General features: G+C 47.8%; 1 protein-coding gene across 2 annotated transcripts; it reads left to right on the forward strand.

Annotated features, from left to right (window-relative positions):
- The first annotated feature begins 1,490 nt into the window (after positions 1-1,490).
- On the forward strand, positions 1,491-26,424 carry LOC135914812 (ankyrin repeat domain-containing protein 65-like). Of its 2 annotated transcripts, XM_065447740.2 has the most exons (3): positions 1,493-1,709; positions 7,101-7,181; positions 24,885-26,424. In XM_065447740.2, exons 1-3 carry the CDS (start codon positions 1,633-1,635, stop codon positions 26,068-26,070), a joined length of 1,344 nt encoding a protein of 447 aa, XP_065303812.1. In that variant the 5' UTR covers positions 1,493-1,632; the 3' UTR covers positions 26,071-26,424. The 2 variants fall into 2 exon arrangements, with proteins under 2 accessions (XP_065303813.1, XP_065303812.1); XM_065447741.2 differs by lacking the exon at positions 7,101-7,181 and having other exon boundaries at positions 1,491-1,709.
- The last annotated feature ends 155 nt before the right edge of the window (positions 26,425-26,579 follow it).

The raw sequence follows: 26,579 nt of genomic DNA on the forward strand, positions 1-26,579 counted from the left end.
AAAGCATCTTTGTTAGCCTTTATTCTTTATATGCAAGAACTTTTAAAAATTCATGAATGTATACTTTTTTTTGTTCTGTGCTAGCGGAAAGCTAGAGCTTATTGCTTGGTACTTTCTGCCGTAAGCGCTCTTAGAGTTGTACATGCGTTTAATCATGAACGATTAGTCCCACAATAAATATTTTGCAGTTTCTGCGTAAAGCAATACCGCGTGCTATGAAATAAAATTTCAGCCGCGTTAGCATTCGCGTTCCCCCAAAAAGAGAAAGATAATGAAGAAAGCGAACAACCTTAAAGCACTTAGCTTATGGACTTAAAGCCATCAAATTTCCATGTAAAAGGATGTTGCACTATTCCTTACTCGAATGTGCTTCTTCGGATCAGGCAACCGAAAATGCAGCACGCTTTCTTATTAACATTTATTCACACATACCCAATGTTGACCGACATGTGCAACTATGTGGTAGTGCTGGACTCGTGACCGGCAAATTTTTTTTTTTCAGAGTTCTCTAACGTTGCTAATCAGACGTCTCATGGGGGTAAAATGGCTTGAGTGTCCTGCATATCTCTCCCCGTCTGCGATACTTTTGAAAAGATAAAACTTGATGTGTCTCTACGACAACAAGGCTTAAACCTTTGCGCCACTCAAAAATTTGAGATATCCATCAAGTTTTACACTTGAACTATGCTTCGTACAAATGAAGTTGCCCAGTCAAACACTTGCAGGCTAAATTTGACGCAAATTACGGATATAAGATGCCAGCTCGGTAATTTATTTTTAGTTAATTGTAGTTAGATATTTACATATTTATCAAGATCATTCTAACTGCAATAAGCCCATTAGCTGGGATAGCAAATGTGAAACAAATGAACGTTAACAGGAAAGCAGCCTGCTTTACAGAGTGTAGTGTCTTAAGCAAAAAAAATGTTGAGATATGTTTCGGCACATATGGGCCCCTGCCAAAGGTATTCCCTACAGATCCGCCCGTGAAAACCCTAGAATGCGGGAAAAAATAGAATGCCCGTAGGGTATTTGGAAACAAATATCTTTGGATGACTATTTATGAATATGTGGTGGACGTCAGCAAAGGATATCCACACCCTACATATCCTCCGTTTGAAAGTTTAGATCGACGGGTGTTTCGGTTTCTGGCTAGTTCCATACTTTCTGCGATCTTCTACCACCTGTGTACGCGCGCGAATGGTGCAACAGAAAAAACGGAGTGGGGGTGGGGGGTGGGGGGGTAGAACTCCGTTGTCCACAGGCGCTCCTCCGCGTTATGCGAAACGGAATGCTGTGAGGCAGCGCCGCGGAAACAAACGCACGCACTTTACGCGCGTTTCTGACTCACGCGATACAGGCGTATCAGTTTCGACGCCAGCCGACCGAACGAGCGCGCGCCTCTCAACGCACGGCTGCAGACGTGACGCGCGTGGCTCTGCGAGGCAGTGTGTTTTTGAAAACTGGAGGCCGCGCCGGTATCAGTCGTCGCAGCGTAGGACGGATGTGGCGTCATACGTCCTCCTCCGCTTGCCCGCTCTACCATTTTTTCTGCTTCCTCGCGAGCACAGGAAGGGACGCATGCTGCAGGCAGCGACCTCCGGCTGAAACATCGAGTGGAGAAAAGGAGTCATGGAGGCAGGTGCTTCTGTTGCCATTCCGCCAGCCATGGACAAACGCCAATGCGTGCTGCCCAGCAGCGACGAAGAGTGAGTGCTAACGAGATGATCGATGATGCTTTGTGCTTGAGTAGCCGGAGACATGCAGCTCTTCCTTCATTGCTGCTAAGCCTTCATACCGAATGCCATTGCCGCGAGCCTGGCGTCCATCGATGTTAGTCCGGGGCAGCTAGCGCGTATTTCTTTAGTTGTCCGATGGCATCAGACAGTGGCTGAATAGACGGATTGTCAGGCTTTGGTGCTTGGGACTGTCTTTTTTACTTTTGCTCTTTATCTGGCCCCTGAAAGCATAGATTTCACACATTTTTTAGTAGCTTGGCGTTGCACTTGCTTCTAGGAACATCTGCCGTCTCTATTGCGGCATGGGGATTCTGGAGATGACGACGAAGCGCGCAATCCATGTAGGTTGCCTTCTTGAAATTTGCTGCATCAGAGCCTTTATTGATCTTTTAATTGAGCTAGAATAATCGCAGCCTTTCTGTGACTGTAAAATATTGGTGTTTTTCCGCAGTTCTACGGCTCGAGTATGTATCTGCTTTCTATTTTTTGCGAGATAACTAAGCCATGTGTCCAGTTTTGCATTTTCTCTTGTCCCGAAAATTCGCGAGCAAACAACTTGTACGAGATGGTTGTTTGGTCGCAATTACGGGCCATTGCAGCCGCTAGTGTAGCGTACCAGAACACGACAATTCCCATAACTAAATCTTGAGTTTCGACAATGTCCACGTATTTTTTATTTTTAAAGTTGGCCTCATTTTCAACTGATATAAAAGTCTACTCATGTAAAGATTTTGTTGCATATTTCGCTTTTCTCGGTAATCGGAGATCATCAATATTGAAAAAAAGGCAGCCCAAACTTATCTTGTGGAGTCACTGCACTCGACCAAGTCGCGATTGTAGCCCGGCTACCAACCACAGCTGTGCTTCTTCGCAAAGCATGTTTATCATGCAGATACGAGCCCGCGACGATTAGAAATCGCTACTATGTCATGTGTCGCGACCACCGCACGGAGCTCTTGAAGGCGACCAGACCACGATAAAGGGTTCAGCCGGGCATCCACAACGCGGCCGCATTGCGCTTGACAGTATGCGAGGGGATCATATTTTATGGTTCCTGCGCACTGCATCGAGATTATTTCATCTGTGGCAGTAAGGTTATGATAGGCTACCTAAAAGAATTTCCTAGCTGTTTTCTCGTAAACAATAAAAAAAGAACACCACGTACCACGACGTGTCACAGCCTGAAACAAAGGATGTTTGACATCCGCTACAATAGTCGGAAGCAGACCTGGAAATGCACCCGTAAGCATTTGATGTGCCCGCGAAAATTAACGAGGAGCTGAGTCTCTGTCATTGCTCAACTGGCACTGCACGACACGCGGAGGTTGCGAATTCAATTCGCACCCTGGGGCAAGTTGCTATCCCCCCCCCCCCTTTTTTTGTTGCTTCCTGTACAACCTGTATAACGAATGGGGGAAAAGCTCACCGCCTTTATCTATTGTACTGAATACTACTGCCCGATTCTGCTGCCACTTGTTCTTTATCAGCAGTCACTGTTCGCTTTCAGTAGCGGATAATAAAAGACCGAGTCATTTTTTCTTCCTGTTTGTGTGTACCAACTCAATTTTCAAAAAAAAAAATTTTTTTGTAAGGTTGGTTTTGGCAGAGCGTGCACATCCGTGAGCTCAAGTCGATTATGAACGGAAGTATCATATATGAATAATAAATCGCAGTTTTAAATAATTTAAAGGATAACTAATTTCCGTTTAAATTATTCCTTTATGGCACGTTCTGCAATTGAAAAGCCCCCTATAATATAATATTTGGGGTTTTACGTGCCAAAACCACTTTCTGATTATGAGGCACGCCGTAGTGGAGGACTCCGGAAATTTTGACCACCTGGGGTTCTTTAACGTGCACCTAAATCTAAGCACACGGGTGTTTTCGCATTTCGCCCCCATCGAAATGCGGCCGCCGTGGCCGGGATTCGATCCCGCGACCTCGTGCTCAGCAGCCCAACACCATAGCCACTGAGCAACCACGGCGGGTTTGAAAAGCCCCCTACTAATGCAGTTACATATGCCTAATATATGATCGTAAGCTTGCCAATATAAGTGCCTGTATTTTAAAATGTATTTTGTACTTGAGTACCCATGATGATGTTATTTTTCACTACCGTGCTTTTCATGCGTTGCATTCGTGGATAATTTTGCAATGGTGCACAATTTCACTACTTCTAAGTTGTGCTGTGTTACCGCATTATTACACCATTGGTCGAGCTTTACGAAGGCATTGAAAGCACAGGGTGAATTGACCATATTGTAATGCAAATGTAAAATAATTTTAAAATAAGGATTAACCTTGCAGTACGCTTCATGTCCCTATAGAAAGAAAAAGGAAAATAATCGTCAACGACGACACAGCTTGCCGCAGGTAGGAGTCGAAGCCTCCAACCTCTCCACGAGGCGTGCGATGCACTCCCAATTGTGCTATGGGGGCTGTATCCCAGTAGACTTTTTATCTATTTGCCTACCACTTTTCCGGACATCACCATGCCGAATTTTACAATACAAGCAAAGTGATGGGCACTGATGCATGATATTTGGGACAATAAATGGGCGCATAAACATTACGCGCAATACATCTGAAATTGGGTGGCGACGAAAGCTCGTTCTTCTTATACTTATGATACTTATTTGACAACATACAGATTGGCGCTTTTGGCTAATAGTCAATGAAATCGTTAACACGCGCATTTGGGCATGGTGCTACCGGAGAAAAGGATGGGATGATTTTTTCAGCGTATTTTCCTTTAGTGGAACCAATCATGAACTGTTAAAGAGTGTGCTGAACTGGGCTGGTTGGTGTATTCGCAAAAAGTAATCTAGCAGCGCTTCAAACAGTACGAAGTAAAGGCGACAGACACAGCGCTAACAACCGGTGTTTATTGCACTTGAACTTCAATGTACAGGAACGATGACCTGTGCAGCGAACAGATGACGAAATTTGAAGCAACGATTCTCGGCAAGCGGTCACTAATTCCATCGCTATTTTTGTTCCCAGCAGTGCAGAAATATAGAACGAACGTGAACACAAGAAACACCTGGTTGGTATTCTTGAAATGCTTGCTGTGTAATTTTCGAGAGGTTTACGATGAACTGAATAAATAATGTAAGGAAAAAAACATCTTCAGTGCTTCACGTAAACTTTAACTCTGGCTGCACATAGCGGGAGTCAGAGTTCTCGCCTCTCAGCTACTCCACTTTTTTTTCCATAACATTCATTAAAATTAGTAAAATATCAGTAAATTAACTAGGTACAGTATAGAAAGCAGCAGATGATCACATCCCATTCCAGGAAAGCCATGACTGCTTAGATAACCATTTAATGCACGCACTATCCCCCTATATTTCAGAAACAGGTAAAGCTAAACGCGTAATCAAAAGTTGAAAATCATTTTCCCGTTCATAACTGCCTTTCAGGTGCGTAATCATCTGTCTGAAAGGTTGTTTTTTGGAAACTAGTTTTCTGCATTTCGGTTTTGCATTCGACTTTACCATAGCTAAGCCGTCCTATGAGTAAAAACATGTGGGATGGTAGGTCCTAACAGGGAATGTATTCTGGGAGGATCGCTTTCTGCGATGCTATCGCCTCGGACATCAAGCGTACGATTGGCTGCCTTAACAAAATCGGATGAGCTGATTCGCTGGTTGAGCACTACGTCAGGCGGATGTGATAGTATCGCCGAAAGTGATCGTCCGTGAACACGTCCCCAAGATGCAGCCGCAGTAACTGTGAGAATTTAAATCATACTCTTTATGCAAACTTCAATGGAGACCATCACGTGATAAAATGTCACCTTTACAGTTATTAAAACAGCGTTCAATAGTAAGGCAGTGCCGCAGCAGAGAAAAATATTACGCCTGGTCCGATCATTGGCACCGCTAGCTGCTGTGATTGGCTGACGCTACCCTCTGCAGCTTAAGTGTCAACTCGCACTGAGGAAAAATATTTAACCTCAGCATGCCTTAGAAAGAGAATGCGGTACAAAAAATGAGAGGAAGGAATAGCCGCAGGCGAGCACCACCACTACAATGGTGTTGTGTTGTGCGTTCAAAACAAGACACGTACACACACTAGGGCGCTATGAATGGACTTATTTCTTCTTCTCTGGATATGATATTACTCTCCGTGCATTAGGGACTATATACTGCAACTGATACAGCACGAAACTGAGCAAGAGATGCAGTAATACCGCAGGTTGGGCGAGTTGGTTTCCCATCATCATGAAAGTATAAATAGCGCTGAAAGGCAACGGGGACAAGATACAAGACAATAGGAGCGCTCACTAACAATTTAAGCTTATAAAAATAATCTTGTGATTGGGGGGGGGGGGGGGGCAAATACCTGTCAGAATAATAAACTATAGATAACAAGGTACGACACTATGATAACAAGATAACAGCAGAAACCTGTGATTATTTTGCACAAGTTACGATTATTCCTCACAGTTTTCTTTTTGTCAACTGCCAAACAAACATTAATTAGTTTCACAAGAACTGCGAGTGCTATAGTGACACCATAAGCATTGGAAGCATTTTTTAATCCAAGTAACATGCGATTAACGTGAGGTAAAACAGCTACTTTCTTTCACTTATCCCTCACACTTGTTGCATTCACCTGGGCCCGCTATTCTGCTTCATCTGCCTTGTTAAAATTAGCTGGCCAGCCTGATTCATATAGCCTTCTAACTTGTGCATAAAAGCTTTCTTGCCCAGTATGCGAACAGGATTCTTTATGTATTTAGTGCAGGCTAGACAACACAATGGCATTTGTTACTACTTTTGAATGCTCAAAATCTTTAGTTAAGGTATAGATGACCTTGGCCTGAAAGTCCAACAAACATGAATATCAGTCAACCCTAAGATAATGTAGACAGAATTTATCTGGTCCTCTTTCGATATTTTAGACGTAAAGGAAACTTGTCAACGGGAATCATTGATTATCATTATTATGTGATATACTTTATCAGCTGCCGATGCTTCTGCGAGAACTAGGGCGCTATAACGTAAAGCTATTTTAAACATTTCTACTCCAATTCTGCAATGAGCGCTCCGCGATTGGTCGAAAACATTTAGGACCCCCCCCCCCCCCCCACCCCACCCCCCACTTCGCCTGTCGGTCACGCGACGTCCCGAAAACCGCGATACCTCCCCAGCTGATAGGACGTGTACACACTGATTATGCATGATTGGACCGAACTAAAAAATAGTTATTTCTCATTCGACGGGTTTTCGCCATTAGCCCTCGACTATTGGCCAAATTTTTCGGACTGCATCCACTTCACCTGCCTGTCACGCGACGTTACAAAACCGCGAAAACTCACTGCGTCTGAAGGATCGTGTTTATACGTGGTCGCAGGGATCTCGAGGCGGAGGTGAAACCAGTCATCGTCGGAGTCACCCAGCGCCAACCACCGTACAGCCGCCGACTACTTAGGCCGTAAGTGCAGTGTGAAAGCTCCACAGTGCCATCTGGCACTATTGTGCTAGATGGCGTATATATATGCATGTACGTATGCATGTATGCATGCATGTATGTATGAACTGCGCCACCTACGACGTATACGTGACGGGCAAAGCAGCTCATACATCCGTACATGCATATACAAGGTGTCCCAGCTAACTTTAAGGAGTTTTAAAATATGCAAATACCACGTAGCTGGGCGGAAGGAAAGTAACGTTGTTTGCCGGCGCTTGGAGGTACTCAATATATATTTTTCATTCCGCCTAATTAGATAATTAGTAAAGTCATTGAATGAACATCTCAAATATTATAATTACATGAGAAGTGTTAATGAGAAAATCGTAGAGTGACATGAAAAACTCCTGATACGGCTTTCTGTTTGCTCAGTACCTGCTACCTAAAAATGTTTTTTCCGAGCGTTAAAGTCCGCGAATACACGCAAAGCACCTCGAGCGGCGAGTCACGCGATAATTTTGCGTGCATTTGCTCCCGACAACGTAGTCGCTCGCCGTGCTTGCTCCGCCACCGCACGCTCTGCCATCTAGTGAATCGGCCGCCAGGCAGAGTCAGACCATGAGTACAACTTTGAACATATCCCTCACTGTCTCCTCTTGTTGCAACGACAGCCCAATGCAATGGTACCGCGGTGGTATGCGCGCTCGGCTACGGAGCGATAGTAAGGGCGTGCGGGCAGAAAATCAAATCCTCACCGTGGCCATCTCACTTTTTTCAAGTTAGACGAAGCTGGCGCAATTTGTTTTTCGGCCACGGCTTTTCGATGACAGCGGGATAATGCCAAGTGATGCTCTCGCACTAAAAGAAAAGAAATTGTCCAGATCCCACGCTCTGTTGGAATGGACGTTATGCGAAGCATTATTATTGGGGGTTTCGCAAAAGATTACGAGGGTGACCAACGTGTTTGTGTAAATTGTGTGGGCCTGGTATTTCAGAGGAGTAACGAACGCTGCGGTTCAAAGCACAATGCGCGCAAGAAAATAGAACATTGCGCTTAGTTAACGGAAATCGTTTGTCTACAGCCACACCCCAACACTAAACAATGTACCAGTACCGGTCCAGCTTGCGAATAAAAGGGCTTCCTCACCATTAGCGCAAAATACTGAAAAAGACGCCGCTAGAACGTTCATGCGAGTGGGAGGCACCCCGCGACACGCCGCTAGGAAAAGTCCACGCGACTATCATTCTTGCCCTTGTGATAACCAATGGGCTTGCTCGCGAAAGTTGCGGCAATCTGCGTCGGGTTCGGTCTCCGATAAGTGCCGCTCGGCGTAGTAAGCCCACAAGGCATTGGTCTTTGGCTTAGCTTCCGGAATAAGATCAACACAGGGTACCGCTTGCCGTACAAGCAAAAAGGCACCGCAGGCGAGCTGAAATCTGAGGCAAAGGTGGACGAGAGGAAAACGTGCACCAACCCAAGTGCTGTGCCAGAGGCATGTCCCGCAAGCTCCGACAACGCGAGCGCCACCATAGCAAAAAAAACAAAGGGTTCACGGCAAAGCCCACCAATGACAACCATGCCGAGTGGGAAGAGGGAGGCGTAGGGATGACAGAACAGGCGAATGCCCGCGTAGTCACCGTAACGCACCTCAATACCCACAAAATCCAGTTTTTGTGTTTGGTTTGTAACGCGACTACAGTGAACTGTAGAATTAACGCGGGCCCTCTTGTGCGTGCGATTACACCAGCAACAGCGTTTGTAACTACGAGAACACGATTTCCACGAACAGCCGAACTGATGTGAACAAGCGGCATAGCGGCGCGAAATGGGTAAGAAAGGCACAAAGTGCTCGCAGTGACTACGCCCCCTGGTATTACATGGAGGACACAAAAGGGTGACTCGATTGGCGCTAGCTTGGCAGAAACTAAAGCCCGTGTTGCTTTATAGCTATTAGCACAAGTGGCATGGTGATGCTGCTTGCCTTGGCCGAGCTGTTATGACGCTACCACAGTGGAATTTGATGCGACGCTGTCGTACCTGGTCACTATGCGTACCGGGAAGTAGGACGCCTCTATGTTTGATTAAGCGGCTGAGTAACGGCGAGAAGGGCCGTGAAAGTATGGCACTAGCTTTGGGGAGGATCGAGAAGGCGGCGCGTTGCTGTCGGGCACTCGGAAATAACGTGCTTCGGAAACATGCTCTTCAATCAGTGTTTGAATGAATCCAGCAACCAACGGGCGTTCTGCCGCCGAGATGGTGAGGTGTTCTCACGCATGCCACATGGCTCCAGTACAGCTTTGAGGCGAGAATAGTAGGCGGGAGTCGGATTGCGAAGCTGGAATGAGGATGCAACGACCATCGCGAACCGGAGCGTGCTTATATAGTCATTGGCCCAAGTTAGTAGACAACTTGCTCCACTGGGTCGGAATAAATTCTTCTCATAGTAATGTCACGAATTTGTCGCGTTCCTCTCACACATGCCAGCACATTCGTGGGAATCACGTCATAACTTGACATACAGACCATCGCATTCTTCCACCTAATCATTTTATGACATATGTGCCATGACATATAATGTCACACATGCATGTCATGACACGCATATCCACAATATATGCAGTTAACAAAATGCAGGGCTTGTCCTTAAATGCATTGAAGCCATGTCATTTGTGACATGCGTGGCATGTCATTCATGTCGTGACATGATTCTCAGTCTTGTCTATTCCTTTTTCTAATAAGTTATATAGCAGGATATCAGTTATACATCAAGATATTGTCACGTGGAAGTGACGGTTGAGGACACAGCGACAAAACTGTGAATGGCAAACTAACTTTATTGGGTGAACCTGTGCCCAGAAAAACAGTCTGCACTCCAGACATGCAGGCGTCGATTATTGGCCGCGTTGCGATGGAGTCTGGTGCAGTAAGGCCCAGAAGGGCCTGAACTATTAACAAAGACATTCAAAGTTTTGGAAATAATCAACAGCTCATCAACTTTCTTTCAAAAACATATCAAAACATAGAGTCTGCGAAGAAATTAAATGGATTATTAGCCTACAGCTAGAGTAGCGATGACACTTTTCTCAGATTCCTTGGAGATTCGTATACTTGGAGATTCGTATCCTTGGATGATAATCTCTTGCATTATTTGCTTTTTTCTGCTAATGCCCTGGCTACTTTTTTTACTTTTACGACTGCACACTTTAGCAGCAGTTCCAGAATTTGAAGACAGCTTCTCTTTTTTTTTTCTTGGTGAGGGGCGCTTTGTCGGGGGAATACCAATGGAAACACCAATGAATGACGTTGATGAAATATGCTATTTGACATCTAGGCAGAACTTCAGTGGCCTATATTACTTGCGGTCTTTTCTAAGCTTAACACGAAAATGTTGTCTCACTGTAACTCTACTATTTCAGACGAAGCCTGCTTATAAACTCGAGAAATGGACGGTTTAATGACGAGTTCGCTGCGACACCGCTGTCACAAATGGTATAAGCAGTAGTCGTCCATAGCGGGATGCAAGGCAAATATACTTGAACGCGTCTAGTATTCCTTTTCTTTAAAAAAAATTGTCGTCCCTCCCTGCTCCGAATTGTTAACCCACTTCGCCAGTGTCCGCTGGCAGAATAAGCAATATCGAGAGCCTCTGTACTCTGCTAAAGGTTATCTTTGACCAAAGTTATGCGAAAAAAAACTACTGCCCAAGCACTCCGTACAGACAGGTAACCAGCGAAGCTGAAACATGCGTCCCAGGTGTTTATCACTATGTTAATACCGACAGTTCATTAAACGACGGTTTGGTAAGCTATCGGATCCTCGGTACGCAGTTGCTTCTTACGCTCGGCTGCACGAAGCTGTTCTTGTGCCCTACCCATACGCGTGGCCTACCCGTCTCGGAGCCGGAGAGAAAGTGCTGCGTGCGCGCTCGGCTGCGACGGGGAGCAACGACGTCTCTACTGGCGCAGCCAATCGCGCAACTCTCGTTCTCTCTTTTTTTTTTCCTTATGCGCATGGGGTCGCGACGGAGGAGTTTTTGGCGTAGAGGCGGCAGACGGATGGACGGACGAATTGGCTAGCCATATACAGCTTCGCTGTAAAAGCCGTGAAGAGGAGCGGTATACAACCACACCCGTAGGGCACGCGCACATTCGCTCTGAATAGGATGATATCGCTCAATTGCGACCCCTATAAGTAGCAGTTGCATTAATGTACACAGGCTCCCTTGCTACGAATGGCATCATGCCGCATTCATGGGATTCACGCATGGACCTGCCTTTCATCACCGAGGAGCTCGATGCGGCTCTTGCTTTGTGTAATCGGTCGTCGACGCCTGGACCACATGGCATATCGTGCCGCTTCTTGTGCCATCCGGGTGAGCGAGCACGAAATGCGTTGCGGGATATATTCAATGAATCCTGGTGGAATGGAAACCTTTCTCAAGAATGCAAGACGCCGTCTGGTACCACTCCCTAAACCTAGCAACTCACCAGTAGAGCTCACGTCATACCGGCCAATCGCGCTGGCTTGTTGAGGACGGAAGGTGGTAGAACGCATGATCCTTGCCAGATTTCAGTAGTACCTGGAAGACGGCCATGCTTACGAACGCTATGGCGCGATTTCGACATCCCCGTTGCTCCATTCATAATGTCATGTATCTGGTCACTGAAGTCCAACATCAAAAGAGATGTAAACGCTTATCTGTCGCCATGTTTCTGGACGTAAAAGGAGCTCATGACAATGTTGCTCATGGCGCTATACGTGACGCTCGTGATTCGGTTGCCCTTGGTGGTCGAGTGTAGTGGTGGGCCCCCAACTACTTACACATGAGGTCATTTTATGTGCAGACCGATGACGGTCCGATTTCTGAACACTATACACAATGTTCTGTTCCGCAAAGTGACGTCTTGAGCTCCACACTATTCAATCTTGGTCTTGTTGCTCTCGTGGAACACATACCAAGTTATGTCCAGGTATCAACATACGCCGATGACATATGCGCGTGGACATGTGGTGTAACACGTACTCAGGTGGGCGCGAGGCTTCATAAAGCCGCGAATTCAATATCGGCGTATCTTTGCGAGCAAGGTCTGCAGATTTCACTTGACAAGTGTGTGTAGGTCGCGTTTACCCGGAAGCCAATGACGTCCTGCCATACTTATCAATGGGGAAAATCTATGTTACGCCAGGACGCATATATTATTAGGGGGTGATCATTGATCGAAACCTCAGATGGAGTCCCTATGTGGCCTACTTGAAGAAACACCTAACGGCCATTTCACACGTTTTCAAAATTCTTGGAGGGGAAAACGTGGGGTACATCAGTATACGCTGTTACAACTCTATAGGACGCTATTTCTCAGGTATCTGAGGTACAGCTTACCTGTACTGAGCAATACCTGCAGAAGTAACATTTGCACAATTGAGAGTGCACGGCGCACACTCGGCGTTTTTCTTGGATTGCCGCGCTGCACATCAAGAGCGGAGAAAATGAAGATAGCTCCAGATTACTCAGTTAGAACTCATATGACATTTGAGGTGCTCAGAGCACACACCAAGGAGGTTTCCCGCGCCTCTTTCCACCATCCACCATACTCTATCCACCCCTTTCCACCATACACCACCCTACCGAAAGACCGGCCCAGTACCTCTTTTTGCCAGGAGATATCAGGGTATGGTGACTCCCTCCCTAGAAATTATACGCCTGCCAAGAGGCTCCTTGCACCTGCTTGTTTTGTTCGCCCACAAGTTCGACTGTTAGTATCGATAATTCGAACGAAAACAGCACTTTAGTCGCCAGCGCTCAAGTAGATATCTGTACTCATGCTGTACAAGGCACACAAGGACCATATCCAGGTTTACCCTGATGGCTCGACAACTGTGGATGGATCTACAGGAGCTGTAATATTCCCAGAAAAAGCTGTGGCCATTTAGTTTGGAATATTTAACCGGACAAGGCCGGCTGCTGCGGAGCTTGCTGTACTTCACATGATCGATTAAGATCTACCCCGAAGATGGAGTATATATACTGACTCGAAGGCAGCCCTGCATTGTTATGCTATACGCTCTAGGCCGTGGACCACGAAGCCAACTTGTACCAGAAATAAGGCATTTAAATTACCAGCTAGCAGAGAGAGGACACAGCGTCACTTTTCAGTGGCTCCCAGGCCACCGCGGCGTCAAGGGCAATGAAAGCGCCGATGAAGCTGCTAGGAAAGCTCATGACGAGGTCGTGACGGAACCCATCCCCCTATCAAGAACTGACGAAGTAACAAAGCTTCGCATACTAGCATGTCATGTCAGACGATTCATACGGAAAACGCCAGCTTTCCGACATGCGCGACTGCACCGTTTGGACCTATCCTTCCGACTACGCATTCTATCTTGACTATCCCGAATCGAGACAACTGTTCCCTGCCGGCTATGGCTAGGAATGTCTTTCACGAACGAATTTGATTGGCGCATCAGAATTACTGACAGTGTTGCCGGTGATAGTTGCGACAGCGAGGAAACAATCGGATATATCCTTTGTCATTCTTCTCTCTACAGTTCTCAGGGACAAATTGCTCGTGACGGCGTTGGCACGCCTTGATGACAGGCCGCTTTCTGAGCAGAGGATCTTGGAGTGCGTGCTGATGCGACCTTAACACCAGAAGGTGATGAAGGCAATACAGAGGTTTCTCCGATCAACCAGCTTACTTGAATGACTGTTACACCCCTGCGTTCCTTCGAGTGTGTGTGTACGTGTGTCCGTGTGTGTGTGTGTGTGTGTGTGTGTGTATGTGTGTGTGTTGTGCATTTTTTTCTTTCCCCTTTCCCAGTCTGTTCATGTGTGTGCCCTTCCTTGTGTTTTTTCTTCTTTTTTTCAGGTCTTTCTGTCTCCCCTACCCCTTCCCCAGTGCAGGGTAGTAAACTGGATATATATATTCCGGTTAACCTCCCTGCTTTTCCTATCTCTTTTATTGCTCCCTTTTAAAGGTCGTGAGTTGAGAAAAGCGCTGCTTCTAGGGAGTGCTCGTTCGTTAAAAAAAAACACGTAAACCCCTTCTAGGCAACCAGCCATCATACTGCTCTTCAGTGTCAGGGATACTGATGGCCTTAGGCACCAACGTTTGTCTCTTTGCTGCTTCCTCAGAGTTTCCAACCACTGGGTCCGGTGACAGAGAAACTAAAACACCTGTCTGCGACAACCAAAGCAAGATGCCTTTCTCACGACAGTGATCCTCCTTATAGAATTCACCATTGATCAGACTGTTTTGTAAATAGCCTGGCCCATGACTCTCATAGAACCAGAATCAATTCAGCTTATCACTGCAAGAATGACAATGTTGGCTAAATTTATTTAAAAATACAATATAATGTGGCATTTAACGACCCTAAACAGCACAGGGGGATATGTGGGATGCCGTAGTAGAAGGCTTGGTTTGCTTTCCACTACCTGGGGCTCCACCCAATGCACACTGCGCGAGCATGTTTGCATTCAGCCCCCATTCGGAATGTGGCCGCCACTGCCGACAATCGCATCCACAAGCTCATACTCAGCAGCGCGGAGCCATAGCCACTGAGTTATCGCGGCAGGTTTTTGATTTCCAGAGCCAGGAAAGGTGCGACGTCTACTACGTTTAATAGACGAAAATAATTGAAATTAATCGTGGCGGATCATATTGGCACCTAACAGGCGGGAGGCAATGACAGTGGTCACAACGTGGAATAATCCACGTGCATGTTCGGTGAACTTTTGCCTACAAAGCACAGTAATAAGACAGTGGTAATTATGGTCACTGGTCGTCAAATCGGGTGACACTGCTAGAGCCCTCTCGCTATACATATACGTGCGCGACATGCGGCCTTTAACCGTTGCACAATGTATTATAGGGTGACATTCAGAGAACTCGGGAATGGTCGCGTCAAAATGGAAAACTATTCCCACAAACAACAGTTTAGGAATCACAACCTCAGCAAAAATAGTTAATATATGGTATGGCTCAAGCGTGTAACGTAAGATCCTTCAAGTGTATTACATTGGTAGCGTACTTGAAATGCGCACTGTGCCGCTTCTTTTCCGGCTACATGCCGATAAGATGCGAAGAAAAAGTGAAAAAAAAGAAAAGCGACATTCTTGATTTTAAGGCTTTTGCTAGGGTCTGTACAACAGTAGTCACTGCGCTGTTATGATAAGCTAGGTTATTTTGGCATTTAAGGCGCGGAAACAAGGTGCACGTCCTGCGTGTCAGAAATAACACAAGTAACTCGGTGCAATAGATCAAGCACAAAAATCAAAGAACAAGCTAGTTTAAAAGCAAATTTTGGAAAGCCGAATATCATTTCGGCAGTAGCTTCTAACTGAATTTCATTTATGCGGTGCAATATCTGCGGCGAGTTATGCTCCGTTAACGTGGATTGAAACCACAGTAGCGGGATGTAAGTGAGCGCAATGGAAGGGAAAGCAAGCTGTATTTTGACAATATATTCGTAGCAGCAATGCCTTCTATCAGCGGCAACTGTGTTCGAAAGTTTTGACCCGTGTCGAGCCATTACTGCACAAGGCTCGGGGATACGTTCTGTGTACTGTTTCCGGTTTGCCGGTGTGACATGTAACTATCGCTCATTCGCAACTAGAGCTACATGTCATGAAAAGCTGTTTTAGGAGGTCTTCAAGCGTCCCTTAATCGAGAGGTTATTAGTAACAAAAAAAAATGTTCCACTTTTGCCCCTCGGCAACAATTATGCTGCCTAGGTTGGAAAGCCTGTTTATGTAAGGGACGTCATGTTCGGAGAAGCGATCCAAAAGAAGAAGAAAAATGTCATTCATTCGCTCTCGCGAACAAAACGAGAAAGCTCTACGCTGAGAACACTGTTTGTTGACAGATATTCTGTGGTCACAATAGCTTAAAAGGCCCCTCCCCAGGCCTGGCCATCTTGACCTGACAAGCGCAGTGCTTACAACGATCGTGTCTGCTAAGTATTAAGGCTCATTCACACCGGCGACTGACAGTGGTCGCACCACCAAGTTGGTGGCAAAGCGACCAGTCGCAAGTGGTCACGTTTCTCGAAAAGCGACTATTTTGGGCCAGTCGCTCGCTGCTCGGTTTTTCAGTCACGCGACTGTGGTCGCAAAACTGCTAAACCAATCAGCGGCATGCGGAAAGTAACGTTCGCATGTGTTTTCATCCGGCGTCAACCTGCGTCCCACCAAACACAAAGTTCTCGCCACCATGGCAGACTGCAGGATTGTTATGGGTGTCTCGCCTCGTGATGCTGGGTCGCAGCAGTTCCAACAACGTGTCGAATGTATGCGGTAACATTTCCAGGAAGCTAAACAGCAACAAAATAATGCGCATAATTTATGCGCCGATTCCCACGCCACGCCCACTAGAAATTACAACCTACTAACGATATTACTCCTCACCATGCGCGCTGTGTTCGGGCAGGAGGGCGGCAGCTTGTCCGGCCACTTATCCCGTACGGATACACGGGCGCACGCACTATAGTCATATTTAAAGAGGCGTTCTGCGCTATATTCTTGGACAGCTTCCTGTGGCTATGAAGGGAAAGCAAAGGGCGCGTGGCAGCTGCACATGTGTTACCGTGCCAAGTAGACCGGCAGCCTTTGACAGTGCTTTTGGTTGCTTGGAAAAGACGCTGAATCGACGCAGCTTCCACGTGCGATGGTTTCGCCTTTTCCCAGACGCGGAAGGGAAAAGCCGCAAAATAAGCAAACCTCTACACTAAGTGTAGTGTTCTCTTTTATTTACCTGTAACTTATAAGGTGCTTGTGTTTTCTCTTCCCCATCCTAGGCTAACGTGGCTAAAACATGGGACTATTTTCAGAAGTATTCTCACTTGTGCGCGCTTTGCCTCCGTAACCTTACTTGCATAGCCACAGAAAGTTGTCCGCGAGTATAGCGTCGCTTTTTCTTCGGAGTCTTCCGCGCTGCTACCACTGACACGACGGCAGAGCAGAAGGGCACATTGACGACGCTTTCCTCATCGCTCGAATCAAAATCCATGGCTGTTGCCGGAACGCGAAATCATCGAAGTGTTCTCGCTGTAGTGTTCTCGCTGCGAACGATCATCTCCAGGATGCGACTTGCAGGTCGCGCTCAGCCGAGCTTGCCGGTGTGAGCATCGTTCTCCTTCAGTCACTTTTTGATCGCGAGTAGCAAATGGTCGCGCGAGCTCCTCCAGTCGCCGGTGTGATTGAGCCCTTACGTCGCTACGCGCCGCGAAAGAGCTGCAATTTCAAACCAAACGCCCTTTGTCCTCCCCGCGGCCGCCACGCTCCCAGCCGCCGAGTGACGTATATATCGCGAGTGGGCTATGTGCATCGCCGTGGTGTGACGTCACTCTCAGTGACACGTGACTGCGATAATTATTCAAGGCAACAGCAGTTATTTGTTGGAGCTGTGGCTTGAAGAGACAAATTCTTTATTTCTTTACAACATGCTGTGGTCGAAAGACCAAACAGGAGGGCGCAACTAAAGCAGTTGACAAATGAAATTCAAACAACACAAAAGCACATGATAAAACGGCAGAAGACAGTATAATACATAATTATAATCAAAAGTCAGCCGGAAAGCGCAAAAGTGCAAACCACAATGAAGCAGATACACAACATAAAAAACCAACATTGCAATTTGTACCGTGTGGTCAGAAACAGAAAGGAGCACAGCCCCCAAAGTTAGGATTATTCATATCACACACATGCTTCCAACAGTAACGCATTCCATTCTATTATGGTTCGATGCTTCGATAGAGGCCCTAACCCATTACTTCAATAATGATAATGACAATAATAATAATAATAATAATAATAATAATAATAATAATAATAATAATAATAATAATAATAATAATAATAATAATAATAATAATAATAATTTATTGATGACTTGGGAATCATAGAAAGAAAGAATCGGGCTTGTCAAAGCGGCAGTGGGCTTGAACGGCAGTGCCTGGCAGAAAACGACAGAGTCATCAGTAACTGGTTATTAGATTGTAGACAACAGTGAGAAAACACACACAAACACACATGACAGGCTTCCGATCACGCACTAATGTGTCTCAGAGCCTTTCTGAGAAAATATTTCGGCTTCACATCTTGTATGCTTTGGGGAAGTAAATTAAACATTCCTGGGACATAATAGTTACGGAGTCTTCGACCATACCTCGTCTTACAGCGGGGTGTAGCATAAGGACTCTTTGGTCTCAGGCAACGAACAGGCCGATAAGGAATATTATAGTGGCTTATCCAAAAATGCTTTAGGATAACAGTTTCTAGCAGCAAAGAACTGAAATTATGTAAAGACACAGTTTTGAACACATCAGCTTTGGGGGAGACATCATAAGCAACATGCTTCAGAATGCCACGAAGGACGGAGTTGACCCGGTTTACCAAATGAATGCTGACATGCGGGCAAGCTCCCCCGACAGCGGAAAACGGCAAGAACGATTCTGCTTCCGAAACCGGGCAAACCGCTGGACATCAGCAACCTGCGTCCCATCTCGCTCACGTCCTGCGTGGACAAGGTGCTGGAGCACGTGGTCGCCAACCGGTGGCAGGAATACTTAGGGATGGCCTCTCCTGACACGGATCAGCTTCCGGCGCAGACTCAGCACACAGGATGCCATGTTACAACTCAAACAAGAAATCATTGACAACAAGACACAAGACAGCAAAGTAATTCTGGGGCTCGATTTACAAAGTGCATTCGACAAAGTCAAACACTCAGGCATATTAGCTATTAGCCTCAGGCATATAAACACTCAGGCATATTAACCGCACGGTGGAACTGCACGCCGGAGACCTCAAGTCCCCGAACACAAGCTCGGCAGCATGGGTACACCACAGGGTTTGGTCATCTCGCCGTTGCTCTTTAACCTCGTCATGATTACGGTAGCGAGGGCAGTAGCGGGGACCGGCGTCTGGCATACGATCTACGCCGACGACATTAACCTGTGGGCGGCCGGCGGCACCGACGCCAGCATCGACCAACAGCAGCAAGCTGCGGTTACCACCATCGAGCAGCACCTTGACGGCACAGGCCTAATGTGCTCTGCCGCAAAATCCGAGCTGTTCGTCCTCACACCGCTTCGACTGGGACGGAAGCGCGCTCCCCTTGGGGAGTGTGACCACATCAAGATTGTGAGTGTATTGGGACAACGCATCCCCGAAGTTCCCAAGATCAGGGTGCTGGGCCTGTTGCTCAACAAGCGCGGCCGCAACGACGAGACCATCAACAAGCTTACCACCAAGGCAATGGACGCCATCCGGCTCATACACAGACTCTCTACACGATGGGCGGGCATGCGTGAAGACAGTCTCGTGCGCCTTGTCCAGTCGTCCATGATCAGTCGCATCGTCTACGTTGCGGCCTACCTCAACTGGCACGTCACTGACAGGACCAAGATCAACACGCTGGTCAGGCGGGCTTACAAGACGGCGCTGGGGTTAATGGAGACCACGAGTACGGCTCGGCTCCTGCTACTCGGCGTCGACAACGCCCTAGAAGAAATAGCCGAGGCGCAGCTCACCGCGCAAATCGAGCGCCTCTCTACCACCAAGACGGGCCGCAGTATATTGACGTCCCTGGGTTACAACCCCCAAGCTCGCAGCCGGCAACCGTGGGAGATCACAGATGCGGCGCGGACCCACATTTACGTGGACCCCATCCCGAAGAGCATGCACCGAGAGTACAAACAAGAACGGCGGCAGGCGCGAGCCAAGACCCTCACCGTACAAGACGCCCAAGACCCGATCGCCTGGTACGTGGACGTAGCGGAACACAAGCGGGAAGGCTTCGTGGCAGTAGTGTTGCGGCGGCTACCGGCACCAAAGACAACGGCAGCGAGCGTGCGGTGCACGAACGCCACAGATTCTAAGCAGGTTTTTTGCCATCACTCTGGCGATAACAGAGGCCGAGTGTCGCACCGTGCTCAGCGACTCGAGGAATGTCGTGCGCAACTTTGCCAAGGGGCGCATATACGCGCCGGCGGTCGCCATCATCGGCAAGCTCCAACTTCAAGACCACAGCAGCGCCATCCGTATCAAGTGGTTCCCGGCGCACGCCGGCGAGTGTGCATCCACACCGAACCAGAACGAGACGGCCGATTCGGCGGCGCGATCGCTTACCTTCCGCGCCCCCGAGAGTGACCGTTCCATGTGGTGGTTCGAAACCAAGGACAGATTGACTAGTTATGCTGAAGTAACAAAGTATGACCACTTAGCTCGACGGACAATGCCGCCTCCCCACCCGGCATTCAGACGGGTGGAGGCCGTAGTCCTAAGGCAGATACAGACCGCGTCACTCCTCGCCCCCGCAATGCTGCACGTGCTTCACCCATAGCTCTACCCGAGTGGAATGTGCGGTGTTTGTGCAACGGGTCCGGCTGACCAATGGCACATCATGTAGGACTGTGCCAGGTTTTACCCGCCGTGGTTGCTCAGTGGCTATGGTGTTGGGCTGCTGAGCACGAGGTCGCGGGATCGAATCCCGGCCACGGCGGCCGCATTTCGATGGGGGCGAAATGCGAAAACACCCGTGTGCTTAGATTTAGGTGCACGTTAAAGAACCCCAGGTGGTCAAAATTTCCGGAGTCCTCCACTACGGCGTGCCTCATAATCAGAAAGTGGTTTTGGCACGTAAAACCCCAAATATTATTATTATTATTATGTGCCAGGTTCCCAACGGCAGCTACCTCTAGGACTTACCCGCCCGAACTTGAAGGTGCACTGCAGTCTCGAGACAAGGAAACACAACTATGGGACGTCCAGCAGGCCCGGGGTGCGCTCGAAAAGCACAGGCCTCATTACCCACTACAAACGGGCCCAACTGGGGTAGTGCAGAGTAGGGTATAACCCCGGGTGGACGCTTGGCCATCGACACGACGCGTCAAACCGTCATTTGCCGGCACTTTATAAAAGTTATCCTACCCTATCCTATCCGCGGAAAAAAAGAATACACGGAAAATTTTGTGTGCGTCACGTAAGGTGGAAGAGTATAAGCATGTGCATGTCTAGTTTGCCTAGAAATTCGGTGTGTTAAGTAGGTTTCAGGTTTCATTTTAAATTTACCTGGAAGTGGAGAAATTCAAGCCTAGCAATTGCTCTTCCGTGTTGCAAAGCAGAAATGTTATTACTAGCCAGGAGCCGGCACTTTATAAAAGTTATCCCTATCCTATCCTATCTGCGGAAAAAAAGAATACACGGAAAATTTTGTGTGCGCCAAGTAAGGTGGAAGAGTATAAGCATGTGCATGTCTAGTTTGCCTAGAAATTCGGTGTGTTAAGTAGGTTTCAGGTTTCATTTTAAATTTACCTGGAAGTGGAGAAATTCAAGCCTAGCAATTGCTCTTCCGTGTTGTAAAACAGAGATGTTATTACTAGCCAGGAGCGTTGACGGCGAGTAATTTCTCTGGTAAGCATTAAATATTAAACGGACCACTTTTCATTGCACCATCTCGAATTTCCAAATATCTTACTTAAGATATGGACCCCAAAGAATACTTGCGTAACCTAATTTAGATCTTATAAATGCATTATAGGCCAGTAGTTTTATTTCCGATGGAGCTGTCGTTAGTTTGTGCCTCAAGAAAACGAGCTTATTAGATGCGGATGAGCATGTTTTAGTAGTATGACGTGACTATGTTGACCATGTTCACCATGCTGACTTGACCAAATCGGGCCCCTCGGTTAACCCCCTTTCTTCTCGTGTATTGACCATGTTAAGCGGTTTGTAATTTTATTACCTAAGTATTTATATTCATCAACCTCCGTCAAAGGGCAATTATTGAGAGAATACCTGTAATTAAAAGGACATTTTTTGTGTTTAATGTTTAGAGAAATAATAAAATCTGCAAACCCAATGCCTGCTTATCTCTGTTTTGCATCGTTCCGTAGCAAGAGAGGTGTTCTTCCGTTTCGTCTGCTTGTTCTCACGTCATGCATTAGCGCGCGTTGAGAGCAAACCTATGTAATATTCTAGCGCGTTCCAATGCGCCATCATGGTGTGTGATCCACTTCCGTCTGCCTCAGTGTTTCTGTAGCACTGACTTATATCGCTAGTCCGGTGTTCTCGTTCACAGTGCGCAAAACCGTACGCTGCGCCAACCGCTCGCGCGCGACCGTCGGCGGAAGTGCGCCGCACCGCAACATAGCGAGAGAAGAAAAGAAAAAGAAAGCCGGGCGCATGACGTATGCACTATGCGATCCTTAGCTCCGGTATGGGAGAATGCAGGGAAGGAACTACGCTTGTGCAGGATAGACGGGGCAAGTGGAGAGAGTGTCTCTGTTGCCGGTGGACCTCGCCTCCTGAAGTGATGAGTTCGCGGAAATAAAATGTAGGCTATTAATGAACCAATCTGAAAAAAAAAAAATATTGTGGTTGAATTCTCCGTAGAGGGCATGTAACACCTTCCATCATATAACCAAAAATTGCTATGTGGCTTGGTGAAGGGCCGTTTAAGCAGCATTACTGAGGCAGAGAAGGAAAGCCCATAAATTATGTGGTAGATCCAGACACGCGTAACGTGAGGTTAGCCACTGAAAATTTCTTTCAAGTTTACCTTGAATGTTTTGTGGTTTTTGGTTACCTATTTTATGTTGATTGCGCTTCGATACCTTTCTTTCTTGCCGTTTTTTATGCCTTTTGTTTCTTTCTTTATATCTTTTTCCATTGCTTTCCTATGAAACCGGCTTACCTGTAGTTAAATTTTCATTGTGATATCATTGTTTAGGGCACTAGAGGCTCGTTCGCATTATCACCGTTGTCCTGCTTTCCCGGGTGCAACGGTGTATGCGAAACCCGCGCGGGTTCTGTTGGATGTCACGTGACCAGCTGCTTGTGGAAGGGCGAGAACGTCAGGGCGACAGCGCGGGCTAGCCGAGAAGGCCTGTGCCTTAATGCGCAATATATTCCGGGGCGCCTGGTGTTGGATCCCTCGTCATCTGCTCAGTTTAAGAGGCGCGAAACAGTGTCGTGTGAATCGGGGTGACAGCATGAAACTTTCGTTTAAGGACAAGCATGCGCACTTCCCGCTGGCCACGTTCCAACCAACGCCAACGTTGTGGTCGCGAGATTTCACGGTCATCCAGTGAAGGCTCTTCATGTATTTCCTTGGGTGCGCGACACCACGCTTGCTTAATAAGTGCGCGAATGAAATGTATACTGCATGCCCATCGAAATTACAAGCCTTGCTGTGTGTAATGCTTTCAGGCAGCCCTATGCTGCCGTTCTCTATGCTTGGCCGTTCGGGCAAAACTGCTACTTCTTTCTTGCTTTTCTGTCTTGATTTATTATCACGTAGTAGTGACAGTGAAGGAAGTAACAAAACTGGGCAGAACGAAACTAGCGTTTTATTGGAAGAACTTGTGCCCTCAAAAGCAGGCTACACTCAAAGAAGGGCGACAGCAGCGAACGCAGTCGGCGATCGTCGAAAACCTGATTAGTGGGTCAAGCGCGTCAGCTTTTATACATTGGTCATAGAACTTTCCACAGAAATCGCTGCTGTCCGCATGTCTTCCAGAAAGTTCCACACCTTTCGCGTCGCGCATACACGAGGATTACACGAGATTCGGCCATAGAGAAAGACATTCATCAAGAGCGGACACTACCATAGAGCCTTGCTGCCGAACTGACTGTAGCGCACCAAGTGGATGATATCAACACCTGCCGGTTTCAGTTGTGGCCGCGCGCGTTTTGAACGCCAGCTGGCACACGCCTCACCGACTCCGCTGATCGGCGCGGCACTTATTTTTTTCGCTTCTACTGCTGAACCACGCACGGCCGTAGCGTGGAATCGTTTTATTATTTAGTAAAAATGATTACGAATGATCTTTACAAGCCTCCAGTCAATCTTTGTCACGTGCAATTCCATAAATAAAATGCAAGACTTCTTCTGAAACGATGAAATGTTTACTTTGCTCTGTACAAATTCTCGCTCCGGGCTTCTTGTGCATTCATCCAAAGCTGTGGCACCAGGTAACCAGCAGTCGTTGCCGTACGAAACTCGACCGGATGCCATCAGCTGAAAAAAACTAAAATACAAGCATGTATCATTTTAGTATATTGACCTTACAGGAATAGTGCGTGTGGTAAGTGGTGAATGAGCGGCATTATAGATAAATTCACTTTTACATACATTTCATAGGAATTAGACTCCTCCCAAACAATGCCGTAAAACCTGAAGAAAACATCCGATTTTCAAGCAGCCTTCTCTTCCCGGGCATTATTTCCTGCCCTTTACGAGCACAAATACATGGCTGACTGCGCGTTTCCAAAACAACTTGGCCTCAGTACCCCTAAAAGAAACGAAATTAGTTGCAATAACGTCTGGGGTCAGAGAACGGGCCAACACTTGTCCCGGTAAGACTCAATACACACGAAACTGCGTCACACGGCCGAGGTACCTTTCGTCACAAAGCCAGGTGCGGCGAGCGCACCCAAAAACTACCGAAATAAGTTTTAATAATGCTTGGGCTCATAGAAAGCGTCGCAAGCATCTCCCAGTACGAGTAATTAACTCAAGTTAACTAGGCCATAGATGGCGGAGCTGCTCTTCGATAAATTCGTGATTATATTAGATATTAGACAGCAGGCCCAAAACTGCATGTTGTTCATTTTGTGTCTTTCAATAGCAGTGTCAAGAGTTCTACGCCCTGATTCGTTGCTAAACGAAGGCAATCGCTTTCTTTGTCACCGTAATTATGCACGCATAAAATTTGCGCAGGTGCAGCATGGAAGGAAGCGACATCGAGGCCGCACTGAGCCGCCGTTTACATGAGGCAGTGCGGGCGGATGATGCGAGTGGCGTAGCGGCAGCGCTGTCATCGGGCATTCTGACGGCCGACGACCCAAGCAAAGATGGTGGCGGCTGCACCGCCATCCTCGAGGCCACGCGCCTAGACCGAGCCGCCGTGGCCTCTGTCCTCTTCGAGTTCGGCTGTGACCCGTGCCTTGGTGATAACCGCGGCTGGACCGCGCTGCACGAGGTGTTCCGGAGTCCGGCGGTAGCCGCAGTCCTCTTCAAGCACGTGCCGCCGGCGTCGTGGAAGCGCGTAGCCGACTCCGTCTACGGCCTAACCCCGCTTCACGCCTGCGTCAAAGCAGCGGTGTCCTCGAGCGTAGCACCGACAGCGCCGCAGCTGGACGTCATCCGCGAGGTGGCGTCGCGGTGCAAGGGGGATGCTGTAAGCCTAGACGGCGACACGTGCTTGCACTTGGCTGCTTCCGGTCGCCACGACCGGCCCGAAGTGGTCCGGCTGCTGCTCGAGGCAGCGCATATCCGGAACGTCCAGAACGCGCGCGGGGAGACCGCCTTGCACTTAGCCATCGTTAAGGGCCACTACGAAACTGCTTCACTGCTCATCCAGACCGTCGCAGAACAAGATGGATCGATGGCGGAGCAAGACGATGTGACGGACAATTCCACCGCAGGTGTGCCTGCAGAATCGCATAAGCTCGGTGAGGAAGCTAGCTCAACGGATGTGACGAGGGACATCCAAACGCAGACGGCGGACTTGCTCGACCCGTCCCTGTGCGACCGCTTCGGGCAAACGGTGCTTCACTATTGTGCGTCTCGCAACGCGGCGCACCTGCTTGAATTGTTGCTGCGGAACTACGGTGTCCGCGATGTTCAAGACCTCCGAGGCGACACGGCCCTGCATGTGGCTGCGCGCCGCGGCCACGACAAGTGCGTAGCGCTGTTGCTGGGCTCAGGGGCCGACGCGAGCCTGCGCAACGAAGAAGGCATGACGCCCTTGGACATGGCCGTCGCGGCGGGATTCGCGGACGCAGCCCGGCTTCTGTACGAGAGCGCAACGGAGCCCCTGCTTCGAAATGCGGACGCGCTCCGCCGGCACGATTCCGTACGCCGCTGCACAGTCATTGGCAACATGTTCCTGAGCGTCGGTTGAGCTGACTCTTAGCAGTGAATCAGCAACTCTTTTCAGCCTACCAGAAAGATTCCAAGAGGCGCTAGAAAAAAATTTAATGTGTACTGAATTTGCTTATTGTAAAGTTGCAGATAACTTCACCTTTGAGAGCGTGTTTATCGCGTGCACCGTTCCTTGCTAATCCAGCACGCTATACTTAGGAGGCATTGATCTCCACTAGCGTCCACTGTGTTTCAGTTCCAAGAGCATAGCCACTGACATTTACAATTACTGCGTTTCTTCCCGATATTTGGCCTAGGGTTGATGTGCCTGAATAGCAAGTTAACGCTTGCATCGTGCCAGCTTTATTTAAATAAAATAGTTTTTTGAAGGCGTCGTTTTCGTTCTTCAACTTTATACTCATACTGTGCGTTAGAAGTAAAGAAAAACTAGCGCCAGCGGTGCACAAACGCGGCTTGGCTGACAGAGAATGCCCTGCATGACGGTAGCAGGGAATATCCTTCATACCGGACATCTAGGTGGTATTGAGG

This window comes from Dermacentor albipictus, unplaced genomic scaffold (assembly GCF_038994185.2).
Source record: "Dermacentor albipictus isolate Rhodes 1998 colony unplaced genomic scaffold, USDA_Dalb.pri_finalv2 scaffold_25, whole genome shotgun sequence".
NCBI classification, from domain to species: Eukaryota; Metazoa; Arthropoda; class Arachnida; order Ixodida; family Ixodidae; genus Dermacentor; species Dermacentor albipictus.